This window comes from Chiloscyllium plagiosum, chromosome 2 (genome assembly GCF_004010195.1).
Source record: "Chiloscyllium plagiosum isolate BGI_BamShark_2017 chromosome 2, ASM401019v2, whole genome shotgun sequence".
Taxonomy (NCBI): domain Eukaryota; kingdom Metazoa; phylum Chordata; class Chondrichthyes; order Orectolobiformes; family Hemiscylliidae; genus Chiloscyllium; species Chiloscyllium plagiosum.
In genome coordinates this window covers 14,263,155-14,282,035 of record NC_057711.1, presented here as the reverse complement: position 1 = coordinate 14,282,035, position 18,881 = coordinate 14,263,155, and the positions used below count along the sequence as shown (strand labels likewise).

The 18,881-nt window shown below is 42.2% G+C and overlaps 1 protein-coding gene across 2 annotated transcripts in view; it reads right to left on the bottom strand.

Moving 5' to 3' along the window:
- galnt7 (UDP-N-acetyl-alpha-D-galactosamine: polypeptide N-acetylgalactosaminyltransferase 7) overlaps positions 1-16,492 on the bottom strand; it is a 160,241-nt gene extending 143,749 nt beyond the window's left edge. Inside the window, exon 1 of one of the 2 annotated variants that reach the window (XM_043704437.1) lies at positions 15,455-16,492. In XM_043704437.1, the coding sequence (XP_043560372.1) occupies positions 15,455-15,583 (129 nt within the window). In that variant the 5' untranslated portion in view covers positions 15,584-16,492. The remainder of the gene's footprint in view (positions 1-15,454) is intronic. The other variant, XM_043704430.1, reaches the window with a different exon arrangement.
- Positions 16,493-18,881: the final 2,389 nt, after the last annotated feature.

The window sequence follows — 18,881 nt, the reverse complement described above, 5'->3', positions numbered from 1 at the left end:
ATGATTTGGAGATGCTGGTGTTGGACTGGGGTGTACAAAGTTAAAAATCACACAACACCAGGTTATAGTCCAACAGGTTTAATTGGAAGCATACTAGCTTTCGGAGCGACGCTCCTTCATCAGGTGATGTGGAGGACTCGATTGGAACACAGAGTTTATAGCAAAAATTTGCAGTGTGATGTAACTGTAATTATACATTGAAGAATTGATTGTCTGTTAAGCCTTTCATCTGTTAGAATACAGTGATAGTTTCACTTCTTTCATGTGTAAATCACAAAACCCTTTTTTTTAAAAGTTGCATTCTCGGGTTAGCTGTTAACAATGGTGATAGCTAGACAATGTGTTGAAGGTGTTAGCCCCCTTTATGTGGACTAAAGTGGCTTAAGGTGGCAACTCACCATCACCTTTGCAAGGACAAGTAGGGATGCACAAATATAGCCAGTGGTACCCAAATTCCATGAATGAATAGTATTTTCCTTGATATCAACAGCATATGTGTTTTCCAGCATTCAGTTCTTCCATTCTGGTAAGTACATGTTGGCAAATAGCACTAATACAATAACTGATGGATTTGTTAATAACGCTTGGGGAAGGCTTATCTTGGGAGAGGAAAGGGAGTTAAAGCCAGCAAAGGGTTGGGACAGATTTCACAAATTGTGTTGACATTGTACAGTTTAATGCAAATATGTGCTATCATCCAGTCCTTGACTTGAGGTGCATAACCGGAACAAAACGTAATGAATTGCAATAGATGTAGGAGCAGCTAACTGCAGTAAAATTAACTACTCATAACAGATTCCCCATTGATATGAATTTGCCAATTGAAGGTTTTCCAAGGTTTGAGAACAGTTGAGTCTGCAAACAGCAAGAATAAGCACCTCATAATATTTGCAAAATGAGCTGGAGATTTTGGTAACTCAATTTGTAGAGAAACTGCAGGAAATGAATCTCTTTACTAGTTCTTGCTTAATAAAATATTTATTACAAAGAGTGAACCATGGATTGCACCTGAAAAACATGCTACTCCTACTTTGCTAAGCAATCAAATTATTAGAATAATTAGACAATTGTGCAAGTAGAAGAGATTCAGATGAAGAAAGTCTCACACTCACACAAATGGAGCTCCAATACATTCAAGTGAACCTTGCACAAAATAAAATTGCAGAATCAAATTAATAAATGTAGGGTTGATCTAAAAGTGTTTTCCTTTCCCTTGGTTGTTTAATTTAGCAATTGAAATTTCTGCCCCAGAATTCTAGCACCATTAGTGACAGAATGGGAACAACAACAAAAAACTATAGTGGGGAAATCTGAAACTAAACAGAAATGCAGGAATAGGCAGCACCAATGAGGAAAGGAACAGAGCGTATTTCAATTTAATGACCTTTAACACTTATCTCCAGGTTTGATCAAAGGAAAATAATAGCATGGAACAACAACTAGTGGATACAGAAGTGAAAAAAAGTTTAGAGTTACATAGAACTGTAGAACTGACCGAGGTTTAGAAATTATTTACCCACAGAACATTTTTAAGCCCACACAACACATCAAATTTAAACAGAGTCATAAAAAGCATGATTTGAAATTTCTGAAGACACACAGGAGTTAATTTGTCAAATTACACTTCATGAGGACAAAAGTTAGTGGAACTGGTAGACAAATGGCAAATACAAATTTACTGCAGCAAATCCTGAGATAATGTATTTTGAGGAGGAAAATATAGGTTCAATAAAAGATTTAAAGGCAAGACATCTCAGCTATTCAAGTACATAAACATGTACTTGAAGATTTAGCAAAGGTCACCCCACTGAGAAACAGTGGGAGTTGATAACCTAGTGGTATTATCCCTGGACTGTTATCCAGACACCTATGGTATAAATGTTCTGAGGACCTAGGTTTGAATCCACCATGGTAGACGGTGCAATTTGAAATCAATAAAAATATGAAATTAAGAGTGATACCATGAATCCATTGTCATTTGTTGGAAAAACCCACCACATTCCCTTTAGGGAAGGATACCCTTATCCCACAAATGAATTAAAATTATGCTTCTTGACAGTAGGAGACAGCGCTCAGAAACAATCACACATCAACTTGATTTTAAATAGCACTGCTGACAGAGAAATGTTACACTGTTTTTCAAGGAGGTATCAACTGATAAAAATACACACCAAAGTAAAAGGAAATATTAGGAGTGATTCAAATGATAGGTTAGAGGTGAATTTTAAAACAACAAAAGCACTTGCATTTATACGGCACCTTTCTCAATCTCAGGATGTCCCAAAATATTTTACAACTAATTAAGTACTTTTACAGTACAAACAGGGGCATGAATAGGATAAATAGACAAAGTCTCTTCCCTGGGTTGGGGGGAGTCCAGAACTAGAGGGCATAGGTTTAGGTGAGGGGGGAAAAAAGGTATAAAAGAGACCTAAGGGGCAATGTTTTCACGCAGAGGGTGGTACGTGAATGGAATGAGCTGCCAGAGGAAGTGGTGGATGCTGGTAGAATTGCAACATTTAAAAGGCATCTGGATGGATATATGAATAGGAAGGGTTTAGACAGATATGGGTCAAGTGTTGGTAAATGGGACTAGATTGGGTTGAATATCTGGTCGGCATGGACCAGTTGGACCGAAGGGTCTGTTTCCATGTTGTCCATCTCTAGGACTCTATAACATATGATGTCGGAAAAGCAATAGGCAATCTTTGCACAGAAAAGCCCTGCTTACAACATGATATGGATACGCTGTTTTGATGATAAGAACAGTAAAATAAAATGTGCTAGATCTCAAACCTACTGTTATTCAGTAAAATCACATTTTTGTCAAATCAACTTATTTCCTGCCCTTGATTATGACTGTACCCCCTCAAAAACAAAATATCTATATTGAATAAACTAATTGACTGAGCAGCGATGATCTTCCAGGATAGAATTCACAATTTCTGAATGAATAAATCCCTCTTATCAATCCTAACAACCCTGTATCCTCAGCTATGATCCTTAGATTCTACTCTCTTTAGCCAGGGTTAGGTATAAATGTTAGTCAGGATACTGATAAAATGACCCTGCTCTTCAAGTATTGCTGCGGAATGTTTACTTCCTCTGAAAGTACAGACAGAGCTTTGTTTTAATATCTCCAAAGGGTGGCATCTGATTTAAACAGAAGATTGAGGATTTTAAGTTCAACATGTTGGAGAATCAGAAACAAATGGATAAGTAAAGATGTTATCAATGAGCAGAATATTATGCTGGATAGGGTAGATGCCAAAAACAAATTGCCGATGCTGGAATCTGAAGCAGACAAGCAGGAGGCCAGAAAACCACAGCATGCCAGGCAGCATCAGGAGGTGGAGAAGTCACCGTTTCGGGTGTAACGCTTCATCAGGACTTCACCTCCTCATGCTCTGTGTTCTTCCAGCCTCCTGCTTGTCGATCTAAGATAGGGTAGATGCAGCAGAATCTTGCATAAGCTGTAATTTTCAGAAAATGAAGTGATGCCATTTGAGCAAAACAATCCAGTTTGAAAGTGATTAAAGAATTGAGACTTTTGGTAGAAGCACTAACATGGGCAACATTCAGACAAAGAAAGAGGTGGCCTTTTGTTGGAAAATCATTTGAGATCAGAAGCTCAGGGTTGAGGTTCGATCCAAGATAGGGTGCAACCAAATGGTGACAATGGTGTTGATGCGACTCCCTCAATAGAAAGCTGCAAATTATATAGGTCAATGGTTGAATAGGTTTTCAAAATTCTTCAAGATTATTTCCATGTAGTTTTTAAAATTAACCTGTTTGGAATGCGCAACGCACCTCTGAGGAAGACCAAAAGTATTTGGGCTGATATGTTTCTCAATCTCATTCTCCTGCCTTCTCCCAGAATCTTCAATCCCTTTACTAATCACAAACCTATCTTAAATACTCTCAATGGCTTGCTCTCCACAGCCTTCTGCAACAATGCTTTCCACAGATTAACCACTCTCTGGGTGAAGAAATTGCCTCCTTATCTCACTTCCGAAGGGTCGCCACTTCACTCTAAGGCTGTGCCCTCAGGTCCTAGTCTCTCCTATCTTCTCCATGTCCAACCTATCCAGGCCTCCGTATTCTAAAAGTTTTAATCGGATCCACCGATCTTTCTAAACCCCAGAGTACTGACCTAGAGCCCTCAACTGCTCATAAGACATGCCCTCATTTCCGGGATCATTCTTCTAAGCTTCCTCTGGACCCCTTTCACAGTCAGCTCATTCTTCCTTAGATGTGTGGCTCAAAACACTGCTCACAATATTCCAAATGTGTTCTGACACACCCTTATACAGCCTCAGCAGTATATCTTTGTTCTTGTATTCTAGTTCTCTTGAAATGAATGCGAACATCGCATTGCCTTCCTAAATGCCAACAGAACCTGCTTGTCAACCTTAAAAGAATCCTGAATTTAGACGTCCAAGTCTCTTTGTGCCTTTGCCCATTTACATAAGTCTAAGCCTCTATTCTTCCTTCCAAAGTGCATAACCTTGTATTATCCCAGATTGTATTCCAACTGCCACTTCTTTGCCCGCTCTCCTAACCTGTCCAAGTCTTTCAGCAGCTTCAATACAATCTCTGCACCTATCTTTTTGCCATCTGTAACCTTAGCAACAATACCTTAGTTCCTTTGACCAGATCGTTAATATGTAACGTGAGTAGTTGTGGTCCCAACTCTGGCCCATGCAGACCTCCACTAGTCACCAACTGCCATCACGAAAAAGACCACTTTATCCCCTCTCTCTGTCTTCTGCCAGTCAGTCAATCCTATATCAATGGCAATACCTTGCCAGGAAGGTGGGACTTGAATCGGAATCTTCTGACCCAGATGGAGGGGCATTACCAATGTGTAACTGGTGCCCTTTCTTATTTTCAAGTATCATAAATAGAAGTCGTTTGTGCCAACAAATTGAAACAATAAACAAAGGAACCAGGCAACTTTGAAATCGCTTAGTAATTTATATGCAGTTCTAGCTAAACATGGTGATTGCTTTTCTGACCTTAAAAAACTGATCCCAGCCAGCCTCTTTGCAAAGAAAACTGCAGAAAAATACCAAGACCGCAGAAATATTTTGCAATTAAAACATGGATATTCCTAAAATCCCAAACCAGACAATTTGTTGCTGAGAGAAAGCAGCATATTTTCTAATTGAGAGAAGCAGTTGTTTAAATTTCACTTAGATTCAAGCCCCTTACATTACAAATGGTAAACAAATTATTAAGGTTTACAGTACCACTGTCAACTAGTAATAAATACCAAATAAGCATCTTGCTTGACAGGTGCTTCTTTAACAGTAATAACACTAAGCACTTTTAATTTTCCTTATTTAGCCTATTGATTATTAGTACTAGTGGCCATGAAACTGTCAGATTGTTAATCATTTAATTTGGTATATGTTATTTGATAACATTAGGTTTCACTCAAGTTGCAAGTCTATGAATTTAATACTCGTATTACTACATGCCCAAACAAGGTCAATAAATTGTTTTTTTGTTTTTAAGGACAACTGTAACATGGATATTCAATTTTACTGTTCCTTCTTAATTGTATTGGTGTTAAGTTTTAATACTTTTTCAGAGATATCCTGTAATCGCCTTTGTTGCAGCTGTAATTACAGCATTGTACTGCTATTACCCTATCTGAAATGCTAATGTTACCAAGCCTTTTCTTAGCCACGTGTACAGAATGACTGCTCACTGAAATTTTCACACTGCTTCTTCCTTCTCAATAAAAGACGTTTCGCAACTGTAGGTGGCATGGAGTGGAGTAACACAAATAAGGAAAGTCCAAGTTCAAGGTGAATAACCCGAAGCAAGTTACAGCTTTTTTTGCAATTTGAAGTAGAACAGGATTCACAATATTCGTAATGCACAGTGTAGGTAGGGGGAGGAAACTATCATCTTTGGATCCTAAATCTTTACAGTCAGATGTATTGCAAGCATTGGTCAATACTGGAAGACAACAGGCAATGTTCAGTAATTATTAGGGCAGCTTGATTGTGGAAAGCAGTGATAAATATGGTTTGTCCAATCTGCTGGAATTTGCTTTGAGGTAATACATGCTATGGAGAAAGAAGAACTAGTGCATTTACTGTAGTTAGATTTCCACAAGATATTTGATGTGGTGTCGCAACGTTATTGGGAAAAATAAAAGCTCATGTTGCAAGGATAGCATATTGACATGGAGAAAAAGATTGGCTGGCCAATGGAAAGAGCTTAGATATCAATGGTCTATAGATGTGAAGCTGGAAAAGCACAGCAGGTCAGACAGCATCCGAGGGACAGGAAAGTCAAAAATTTGGGCCAAAACCTTTGTCAGGATTGGGAGGGGGGAGGACAGCCCCAGAATGAAGCTGGGGAAAAGGTTGGTGTAATGGTAATAAGTGGATGCAGGTCGGTGGTTATGGTGATTGATCCGTGGGAAGGGTGGAGCGGATAGGAGGGTAGGAAGATGGACAGGTTAGGTCAGGTCAGGGAGGCGAGGGTAGGATATGAGATAAGGCTAGGGTGAAGGGATTTTGAAGCTGTGAAGTCAATATTGAGGCCATTGGGCTATCAGCTCCCCAGATGAAATGTCAGTTGTTATTCCTCCAGTTTCTGTTTGACTTCACTTTGACAGTAGAGGAGGCTAAGGATGGACATGTCGCCAGGGTAGTGGGGGTTAAAACACATGGCAACCGGAAGGCCAGGTTGGTTGATGCATGTAGAGCGCTGATGCTTCGCAAACCTATCCCCGAGTCAGCGTTTGGTCTCCCCAATATAGAGGGGACCACATCAGGAGCTATGGATATACTAGTTCAGGTTGGATGAAGTGCAGGTGAACCTCCACCAGATCTGGAAGGATTGTTCTGGGCCTTGGACAGAGGTGAGAGGGAAGGTTTAGGGGCAAGTGTTGCTCGTCTTGTGGTTGCAAGGAAAGATACCGGATATGGTGGAGAAGTTGCTGGGAAATGTGGAGTTGACAGTGGAGTCACAGAATGAACGGCCCCTGCGAAAAGCAGACGGGGTGGAGAAAAAAAATATTTTTCGTGCTGGGATCTGATTAGAAGTTGTGGAAATGTCACAGGATGATGTGTTAGATTCAGAGGTTGATGGGGTGGTACGTGAGGACTAAGGAGACGCTATCCTTATTGTTGTTGGGGGGGACAGGATTTAAGGGCATAAGTGCGGGAAATGGAGAAGATGCAGTTGAGAGCATCCTTAATTACCAAGGAGGGGAAACTATGGTCCCTAAAGTTGGAGGAAATCTGGGACGTCCTAAAGTAGAATACCTCATCCTGGGAGCAGATGTGCCAGATGCAGAGGAAGTGAGTATGGGATAGCATTTTTACAGGAGGGTGGTCAAGGTGGTTGCAGGGGCCAATGGGCTTATAACAGATGTCAGTGGTGAGTCACTTTCCTGAGATGGATATAGAGGGGTCTAGCAAGGGGAGAGAGGTGTCGAAAATGGTCCAGGTGAATTTGAGGGCAGGGTGGAAGCTGTTGGTGAAGTTGATGAACTGTTCAAGCTCCTCGCGGGAGCATGAGGCAGCACTGATGCAGTCATCGGTATAGCAGAGAAAGAGGTGAGGGATGGTGTCAGTGTGATTGTGGAAAAGAGATTGTTCCACGAATTCTATAAATAGGTTGACACAACTCAGGCCCATTCCAGTACCCGTGGCCACCCCTTTGGTTTGTAGGAAGTGGGAGGAATCAAAGTGTTGAGGGTGAGACCAGTTCTGCCAAGCAAATAAGAGTATCAGTTGAGGGGAACTGGTTGAGCCTACAAGACAGGAAGAAGCATAGAGCTTTTAGACCCTCTGTGTCAGTGTAAAGGGTCTGAACATCCATGGTGAAGAACAGCTATTGGGGACCAGGGAATTGAATTTTTTGGAAGAGGCAGAGGGCTTGGGTTGTGTCACACATGTAGGTAGGGTGTTCCTGGACCGACGGGGAAAAAATGAAGTCAAGGTAGAAGGAGAGGAGCTCAGCAGGACAGGTCAATCAGAGACAAATGGGCTGACTGGGGCATTCAGGTGTATGTGATTTTAGGTAGGAACTAGTTCCCCAACCCAGCATAACCAGTTTCTATCAGGTTGGATGCTTTGGACAGGAGATCTCCCAAAGTGATGGTCTGGGAGATGATGGCTTGCTGAAATGAGATGGGGTCATAATCGAGGGGATGGTAGGAAGTGGCAGAAAGTTGGCATCTGGCCTCAGTGATGTAGAGGTCAGTTCATCATATTACCACTGCACCAGCAGCCCCCCCTCCCCCCCCATTGGCAGGTTTAGAACAGAGGGCCGAAGGGCCTGTACTGTTCTATGTTGTACTGACCTTTTATCCTACTTTAAGGTCAAGCTAGTCTCCATGCCCTCAGTTCTACTATCATCCATGTGCCTATCCAAGAGTCATGTAAATGGCCCTAATGTATCTGACTCTACCACCACTGCTGCCAGCACATTCCAAGCACCCACCACTCTGTGTAAAGAACCCACCTCTGACATCTCCCCTAAACCTTTCTCCAATCACCTTAAAATTATGCCCTTTGTGACAGCCATTTCCGCTTGAGGAAAAAGGTCTCTGGCCATCCCCTCTATCCCTATGCCTCTCATCATCTTGTCTACCTTTATCAAGTCATCCACCATCCTTCCTTGCTCCAATGAGAAAAGCCCTAGCTGCCTCAACCTAAGATATGCCCTCCAGTCCAGGTAGCACCCTGGTAAATCTCCTCTGCACCCTCTCTAAAGCTTCCTGTAATGAGACTACCAGAACCGAACCCAATATTCCAAGTGTGGTCGAACCAGGGTTTTAGAGCTGCAGCATAACCTCACAGCTCCTCAACTCAATCCCCCTGCTAATGAAAGTCAACACACTATAATGTCTTCTTAACAACCCTATCAACTTGGGTGGCAACTTTGAGGGATCTATGGATGTGGACACCAAGATCCCACTGTTCTTCCACACTGTCCAGAATGCTGCCTTTAACCCTGTAATCTGCATTCAAATTCAACCTTCCAAAATGAGTCACTTCACACTTTTCCAGGTTGAACTCCATCTGCCACTTATCAGCCCAGCTCTGCATTTTATCAGTGTCCTGTTACAACAACCCTTTAATAGTGAGGTTGAGATTGAGTGTAGGGAGTGGAGGGCTGCGCTTTCTGACAGGGAGAGGGTAGATTAAGTGAAAAGGGTGGAGAGAACAAGCTTTTGATGTCACAGAGGCAGTTTGAGATGAAGCGGTCAAGAGAGGGTAGGAGGTTAGGAACGGTGGCTGGAGGTGGAAGAAGGGGTCGTTAGAAGGTGGGTTGGTCTTTTTCATGTTGACAAGATGTAACAAGTGACTGCTACAGGGAATGGTACTGGGATCTCATGGTTAGAATTTAAATGACTTAGATGAAGGGAGGAGGGTGCTTGTGGCACTGTGGTAATGCCCCTGCCTCTGATGCAGGAGGCCTGGATTCAAGTCCACCAGTTCTGGAGGTGTGTCATAATATCTCTAAACTGGTTCGATTAGAAAATTCCCAAATGATGGATCCGAAGGTGTGGTTGCCAACTTGCTGATGACACAAAGATCGTAAGTTATGAAAACTGCATAAGGAAGTTAAAAAAGTTAATTGGGGTAGGCAGGAATTTGGATGTGGCATTCAATTCAAAAAGTTATGATCGTATTGAATGGCCTACTCCTGCTAATCATTTATGTTTGTATGCAAGAATGACTGACTGACAAGTTACCTTTAGGCCTTCAACATAGTTATACATAGACCAAATAGTCCTTTCTCATCAGTAACAGATACAGGAAATCTCAAAACATCTTTACTTCAACATTTTTAGTTATACAACTCAACATTAAAAGATCAACAAAAAAAAACACATTTCATTATTCATTCCATTATGGAAACCTTTCAACTATGTCATAGGTGAATCAGAGTTTAATTAACACACCCTCCCTCCTTCCCATGAAATTACTGCTCACATACAAATGACTAAATATTAAAAAACTATAATTCACTAAAGGACTCCTGTACTGTTCGCAATGTCACCCTCCAAGTAAAGAATTCAACTGAGACAGAAGACCCCATGTTACTATTTTGAAAAGCAGAGGAATTCTCATGTCCCAGTCAACATTTATCGTCAATTAGGGAGAAAAATAGATTAACTGATTGTTTATTTCAATACTGTGTGCAATTTGGCATCACGTGCTTATAAAAATAGTGATCACACTTCTAAAGTGTTAAATTAGCCACAAAGCTTTTGTCAAGTTCTGTATCTTTCCTATATGATGTATATACTGTTGAGTCAGAAATCAAGTTGATGGCTTCCAAATTGAAATGACTGGAAATGATTTTTAACCAGTTTTACTCATCGCAGTGTTTGACTTGATAGAAGCTTCCCTGAAGTTTATTTTAATAAACCAGTAAACTGTTTGAATAGAAAAAGATTATTTATTTATCTGCCGTGGACAGATTTAATATGCTGCACATACGGCAGAAATATGTAAATATAAACACTTCAAAAAAGGTCTACAGGTATTAAGTTAGTGTAATGCACTACTGAAACATTCCATTTTCAACAACTAGTCAGTGAAGACTTCACACAATCCATGGTATGCTTCTCTGCACATTCCAAAGATAAATTACAAAAGCCTTCCAACCCATGCATTCAAAATTACTAATGCACTGCGAGCTAAAACTGAAACAAATTCCAAAAGCAAAATTACTTGTAATCCAGTTGCGCAATTTAATGTAATTTCAAGCAGCATAATCATTGTCCTGGGTTAGTAATACATGAAAATTTAAGTTCAGTTTTTGTATAATCAGGGAAAAGCTTATGAGTAAAAACGAGCATGAAGTTGTCAGATTGTTGCAAAAGACCAAATGATTCACTGGCACCCCTTAGGGGATGAAGGAAACCACTATGAACAGAGTCTCACATCAACATGGGCAGCACGGTGGCACAGTGGTTAGCACTGCTGCCTCACTGTGCCAGAGACCCGGGTTCAATTCCCGCCTCAGGTGACTGTGCGGAGTTTGCACATTCTCCCTATGTCTGCGTGGGTTTCCTCCAGGTGTTCCGGTTTCCTCCCACAGTCCAAAAATGTGCAGGTTAGGTGAATTGGCCATGCTAAATTGCCCGTAGTGTTAGGTGAAGGGGTAAATGTAGGGGAATGGGTCTGGGTGGGTGGCGGATCGGTGTGGACTTATTGGGCCGAAGGGCCTGTTTCCACACTAAGTAATCTAATCTAACATGGTCTTTTTTTTTCAAAAAACAAATCCTTCCTTGGAGGTGGAGATTAACAATTAACATCTGCTCAGAGCAATAAATGCCAACCATGTCAGTGATGCGCATAACTAGAGAATGAATATTTTTAAAGAAATTCTCTATCACAACTGGCAGAGAGCAAAGGTGTTTTTTCCCCTCCCTTCGGTTCCATCTAAACCAATTTTGCTTTATTTCCCAAAGCACAAGCGTGTACATTCTCCTCGTGTGTACCAGGTGAGAAAGTTAGCTGCAAAGAAATTTGTTTTGAAAACTGTAAAAGATATCATTACACTTCCTACCAGTAAAGAAAAAATAAAGTCTAATTGGACTTCCTTTCTGACAATGAATTCAAACTATAAATATAAAACAAGAAACAATTTCTACTTAAGGTGCAACGATTAAAACTGTCAGACAAAATTGAGGATTGCAAATGCTGGAGATCAGAATGGTGCTGGAAAAGCACAGCAGGTCAGGCAGCATTGGAGAGCAGGAAAATCGACATTTCAGGCAAAAGCCCTTCATCGGGAATGAAGGCAGGGAGCCTCCGGGGTGGAGAGATAAATGGGAGGGGGCTGGGGAGAAGGTAGCCAAGAGTACAATGGGTGGATGAAGGTGGGGATGAAGATAATAGGTCAGAGAGGAGGGTGGAGCAGATAGGTGGGAAGGAAGATTGGCAGGTAGGAATAGGTCAGAGAGGAGGGTGGAGCAGATAGGTGGGAAGGAAGATTGGCAGGTAGGACAGGTCATAAGGATGGTGCTGTGCTGGAAGGTTGGAACTGGGGTAAGGTGGGGGAGGGGAAATGAGGAAACTGGTGAAGTCCACATTGATGCCCTGGGGTTGAAGTGTTCCGAAGTGAAAGTTGAGGCATTCTTCCTCCAGGTGTTGGGTTGTGAGGGAATGGTGGTTGACGAGGCCCAGGACCTGCATGTCCTCATTCCTTATTCCTGAAGGGCTTTTGCCCGAAACGTCGATTTTCCTGCTCCTCGGATGCTGCCTGACCTGCTGTGCTTTTCCAATACCACTCTGATCTAAACCCTGCATGTGCTCAGCAGAGTGGGAGGGGGAATTGAAATGTTGGGCCACAGGGCAATGGGGTTGATTGGTGCAGATGCCCCGGAGATGTTCCCTAAAACGCTCTGAGAGAAGGTGTCCAGTCTCCCCAATGTAAAGGAGACTGCATCAGGAGCAACGGATACAATAAATGACATTGGTGGATGTGCAGATGAAACTTTGATGATGTGGAGGCTCCTTTGGGGCCTTGGGTGGAGGTGAGCGGGGGGAGGTGTGGGCTCAGGTTTTGCAATTCCTGTGGTGGCAGGGGAAGGTGCCAGGAGGGGAGGGTGGGTTGTTTGGGGGCGGGTGGACCTGACTAGGTAGTCACGGACTATCAGTCTGAACCCATCATTTGATCGGCAGGAAAAGGTTTACATAAATGAACACAGAAACTCATTTACACTGACAAATAGAATGGATAAGTAGAACCATGCCGAATATATTTGCAGCAAGCAGACTGACAGTAGCAAAGCCAACACAGGGAAAAACAATTACTGGCACAAATTACGGGTGGCATGATGGCTCAGAGGTTAGCACTGCTGCCTCAGTGTTAGGGACATGGATTCAATTCCACCCTTGGGCGACTGTCTGTCAGATTTGTACATTCTCCTTGTGTCTGCGTGGGATTCTTCCAGGTGCACCGGTTTGCTCCCATAGTGCAAAAACATGGAAGGGGGTGGGTCTGGGTGGGATGCTTTTCAGTGTTGTAGACTTGACAGACCAAATGACCTGCTCCCACACTGTAGGGATTCTATGAAATACTTGCATGCAAGAATAAAACTGTCAATTAACATGTACAGATAATCTATATATTACAGCAGTAGCAGATCAGTGTTATCAATCAACTGAAACCCAAAATCACAATACCAGCCTTGAAGTAGTTCCTTGCATATGGATTTATTTATAATTAGGACAAATGGTTTCTTACAATAAGGTAAATGCCAACATCATGGGGACAATCTCAGTTTAATAATAGCTCTCTGCCCTTTTGTTACCTTTGTGCATATTCACATTGGCTTTTCTGCTGTTCTGGCTCAGCATACCTGTTGAGACTATCATTGCGCTCATTAAAATGGTGGTCACTGGGGCTTCAAACAAGCTCACACACTCAAGCAGTGTGCCACCTGTCTTGATCGCTTACTTTATTAAAAACAAATTCAAAGAGGGAATCAGGACAGGAAGATTCTGCATCAAATTGGTGCAGATGCCAAATCTCCAATGTTTTGTTCTATATCTATATATATTTAAAAATACAGAATTGATCAGACAATACAAACTTTTAAAAATCTCTCATGGCAAATGTTCTGAAATGTTACTTTTTTTTCTGATAACTCACAGCACAAACATTCTTTAAAATTAATCATACCAAGGACTTCACCTGGTAATCATGAAAGATTGGCATCATTCATATCACAAACTTATACTTGATATAGTGTCATCAGCATAGAAATAGACCCTTCAGTCCACACTAACCATAATCCCAAACTAAATTAGTCCCACCTGGCTCCATTTGGCCGGTATCGCTTGAAACTTTTCCTATTCATATAGTTATCCAAATGTCTTTTAAACATTGTAACTGTACCACCACTTCCTCTCGCAGTTCATTCCACACATGAACCATTGTGTAAAACAAAAAGCCCCTCATGTCTTTTTTAAGTCTTTCTCCTCTCACCTCAGAAGTATGCCCCCTAATCTTGAAATTCCCCAGTTAGGGAAAAGATACCTGCTATTCACCTTATCTATACTAATGATTTTATAAACCCCTAAGATCAGCCCCTAACTTCTAAGACCCAGTGAAAAAAAAGAGTTCCAGTCTCTCCTTATAACTCAAGTCCTCCATTCGTGGTAAAATTCTAGTAAATATTTTCTGAACCCTTTCCAGCTTAATAATATCCTTCCTATAACAAGGCAACAAGAACTGGACACAGCACTTCAAAAGAGGCCTCACCAAGGTTCTGTACAACCTCAACTTTTATACTCAAAGGGATATGTCTAAAAGATTATTTGTGGATCCAAGAATAACTCTTAGGTGAAAAAGAACACCTAAATAAACCTGTCTGTTGTTTTAAATACTGATGACAACAAAGCAGTGGGATAGGAGACAGATTGCTTAAAGCCAAGTTGCAATTTAATAGCATGCAACAGATTGTAGTGCCTTCTACTGCCTATCAGTGAAGTCCTCTTAAAAGAATCACACAGCAAAATATAGTGGCAGACTGACTGTGCTCTGCTGGGGGAAGAGGAGAAACTTTCATTTGAAAGGGGTTAAGAGATTAAAGCTGAGCACATAAGCAGGAACACAATGATTTGGGCAAAACTGCAAAAGAAAGCGATTTACAGTTGTTTTGCACAAAGGACTCAAAGCAATACCTATTCTTTACTAGTCACATTGAAAGGCCATTCAACCTGAATTGTATGAAGTGAGGCACTGTCCTACTGGATTGGCTTGAAAGAAATAAAACACAATAGATAAGAAGCACAGACTGACGGTGGGTGGCTGTGTTAAACAATTTTAATTAACCCGTTGGATTTTTCATTGCAAAGAAGGGAGAAAAAAAGAAATCCAAATGCTGATACCACACAACAGTGTCAGTGCAGTTGTGGAAAGGGGCTGACAGCAAAAGGCATTCGGAAATCGATTCAGAGCATGCACCATCACAAAGCAGACCTTAAAGACGTCCTCACATCTTACCTCATGGGGAAAGCACTTTGGGAGAGTCGCACCTTACAAGTCACACAGCCTACATCCTGGGGCCTGAAAGTCAGGCCTCAGGTTCATCTGGCCTAAATTTGACCGTTATTTTGGTAGGGTATTTGTTTTGAAACCCCCCCCCATTTCAAAACAAAAACGAAGCGAAAACAAGAAGAAAATAAAGCGATCGTTTCTGGTTTAAGCGTTAGATTTGTTTTTAGGGGAGGGGGGGGAAGAAACAAGAGGCACGAGTAAGCCTGACTGCAGAGAGAGAGAGAGAGAGAGACCCGACTGGCCCCCGTCTCCATGGCAACCCAACCGTTAACGGACCGCCGGCTCGAGCCTCTCGAGGGGGTTTTCTTCCGCAGCCAACCCCTTCCCCCAACCCGGTCCATCTCTCTCACTCACACACGCACACGTAATAAATGTGTACAGCCCCAGATTGACTCACCATCTGCCGCTCGAAGGGGTTGTTATCCTCGTTCTGGGATGAGAGAAGCTTGGACCAGAGCCCCATCAGCGCCAGGAAAGTCCCGATGATCAGCAAACTCCGCAAGAGGAAGCCGACTTTCACCCTCATTGCTCCCTCTCCCTCCCCCCCGCCCGCCCGCACGCACTGAAACAACTTCAACTTTCCGAATGGGCAATAGATATCAACATACAGATATTTATAACGTGCTGGCTACAAATCGTTCACGATCAGCGAGAGGAGGAAATAAACGTTTCTCTTAAGAAAAAAAATATAAATTCTGGTGTGCCCCCGAGAGGTATTTACAAAAAAATATTTTTTTAAAAAAAGGCTGTTCTCGTGGCTGATTTCTGTCTCTCTTTCGGTTTTAATCGTCTTCCTACTTGGAGCAGGTTTCACGCACTGCTGCCCCCTCCAGCTCTCCAGCAACATGTGCACCGCCCCTTCCTTCTTTCCTTTTCTCTTTCCTTCCTTCTTTCTTTTCTCTGTCTTGTCTTTCTTTCAATCCCTCTGTCGGTTGCGCCGTTAATTACCTTCGGCTCTCATTCCACATGACGTGGGTCGGATTTCGCTCTTTTGGTTTGGAAGGCTCTGTCCAACGACGCCACAAAACACCTTCCTTCCTTCCTTCCTCTCTCTGCGTCCGCGTGGAGGGGTTGGGGGGGGGGAAGACGGGTGACTTTTATTTAGTCCCTGCTTAACTAACACAAAATCTTTCGATTGCCACTCCAGTAGCCCTTTTCATTCCTGTGTGTCACCTGCTGTCGACAAATTCAGGGGTGGGGTTTTTCCCGACTTTGCCCTTTTGGAAAAGGGTGTGAGACAGGAGGAGTATTCCATGCACTGTATGGCAGGCTAGAACTCAAACTTCCAACTTTACGCTCATCAATCAGGTGTATCATCTGGATTATGGCAGGAGGGTTTCACCGATTGCCCACAGGAACCAACACACGATGAGATGCTTACTGTGTTGTATCCCAGTGGTGTTGAGACAAAACTGGAGCACCACTCTCCAAAGCTCAGAGCTGCCCAATGTAGGCTTTGAAATGGACACCTTTTGACAATGAGGCAGGTCAGCACCTTTCATTCATGTGTGTCACCTGCTGTTGTCAAATTTCTGGGTGTGGTTTTTCACAACCTTGCTCTTTTAGCAAAGGGTGTGAGATACTAGGAGGATTCCATTCACTGTATGGCAGGCTAGAAAACAAACAGTCCTTATAACTTTGTGTCATCAATCATTTGGATTACAGTGGGAGGATTTCACGGACTCCCCACAGGAATCAAACCATGAGATGCTTACTGTATTGTATCCCAGTGGTGTTGATACAAAACTGGATCAACACTCATAGCTGTTGGCTTTGCACTCCACATCATTTGACCATGAGGCAAGAATGTGACAAAATCAGGTGTGCCACTGAAACCTTGTTCAAGCATTCTGGGATAAATCTTGGAGTAGACCAAACAATATGGGATATAGCGAGAAGTTTGTGAGGAATCGAGCATCACGAGCAACGAGCTGCATTTTCTAACAGAGCTCCAGACATCGATTCAAGATTCTCATGCTGAGATGCCTATTATCATAGAAAATAGGAACAGGTGTACACAAATCGGCCCAGTGAGCCTACTCCACTATTCAATATAATAAAACCAAGAACTGTGGATGCTGGAAATCTGAAACAGAAACAGAAATTACTAGAGAAACTTAGTAGGTCAGGCAGCATCTGTGGAAAGGAAGCAGTGTTCATGTTTTGGGTTCAGTGGACTGGAAATGTTAACTCTGCTTTCTGTCTACAGATGTTGCTGAGTTTCTCCAGCAATTTTTATTTTATTTGCACCATTCAATAGCATCATGGCTGATTATCCAAATTAGCACTCTGCCTTTGTGCCATACCCTTTGATCCCTTAGTCATAAGGATTATAGGTATCTTCTCTTCAAAAACAATTATCCCTAGCCATCAGGAACATCTTTCTTGTGTTTACCTTGTCTAGTTCAGGTTGAATTTTCTAAGTCTCTCTGAGATCCCCCTTATTCTTCTAAACTCCAGTGAATGTAGTCCTAACTGATCCAGTCTCTTTTCATACATCAATCTGTCCATCCCAGAAATCAGGTAAAGCTTTGTTGCACTTTCTCCATAATCAGAACATTCTTCTTTCAATAAGGAGATCAAAACTGCCACAGTATCGCAGATGTGGTCTAAATTTGACCCTGTGCAATCACTGCTTGTTCCTAAGGACCTGCAGCTTGGACACCTGGCACCCATGAATCAGGGCATGATGCTATGGCAGTGACTGCACACTCCCAATGTTCAGAATCTTAGCATCGGATATTTGCCACCCCCTCTGTACCATCATGACAAATGTCTGAACCACTTACAAATCGCTTCAGTACTGGAAACTTGCACCTTTGGGAGCACTGGCAACTATCATTGCAACACTGCTGTAAAGGCACTTTTCATGCACCCAGTGATTATAACCTCTCGGGACTGTTCACTTGATTTCTTACCAGTTATTTACTTAAATCTACCTGGAAGCTCACATCATCACTGCGGTACCTTGCCTTGCTGTTTGAGCTTTGCCCCCTCAGTCAGAAATATTAAGTTCACAGCACTTCTGTCTTGTCTTGTAATTTAGCACAGATAGAGTCAGGAAGCTTGACATGGTTGTTTTCAGTCCTCAGTAAAGTTAAGGGAAACAAAAAACAAGAGAATCACAAAAAGCTAGCACCCAAGTTCAGCAGGTAGTTGGGAAGTCAAATGGAATATTGACCTTTATTCCAAAATGAATGGAGTGCAAAATTCGGAAGATTTTGCTAAAACCACAGGAAAGCTAAAATATTGTCCACTGTTTTGGACCCCTTATTTCAGGAAAGATATGTTGGCTTTGGAGGCAATCCAATGAAGGTTCATTAGGCTGATACCAGTTTGGAGGGAAATTTTTATGAGGAGAGGTTGAGTAAATTGGGCCATACTTGTTGGAGTATAGAAGAATGAAAGGCAACTTTATTGAAACAGGCAAGATTCTTCAGAGACTTGACAGGGTAGATGCAAAAAGTTTCATTCCGCTAGTGCGAGAGTCTAGGACCAGAGGATTATCAAACTGTGATCACCTATGATCATGTTAAATGGCAAAGCAAACTCAATGTGCTGAATGCTTACCTCCTATGTAGATTAGATTCCCTACAGTGTGGAAACAGGCCCTCCGAAGAGTAACCCACCCAGACCTGTTTCCCTCTGACAGATGCACCTAACACTGTGGATAATTTAGGTAAAAACCATGACTGCAGATGCTGGAAACCAGATTCTGGATTAGTGGTGCTGGAAGAGCACAGCAGTTCAGGCAGCATCCGAGGAGCAGTAAAATCGACGTTTTGGGCAAAAGCCCTTCATCAGGAATAAAGGCAGAGAGCCTG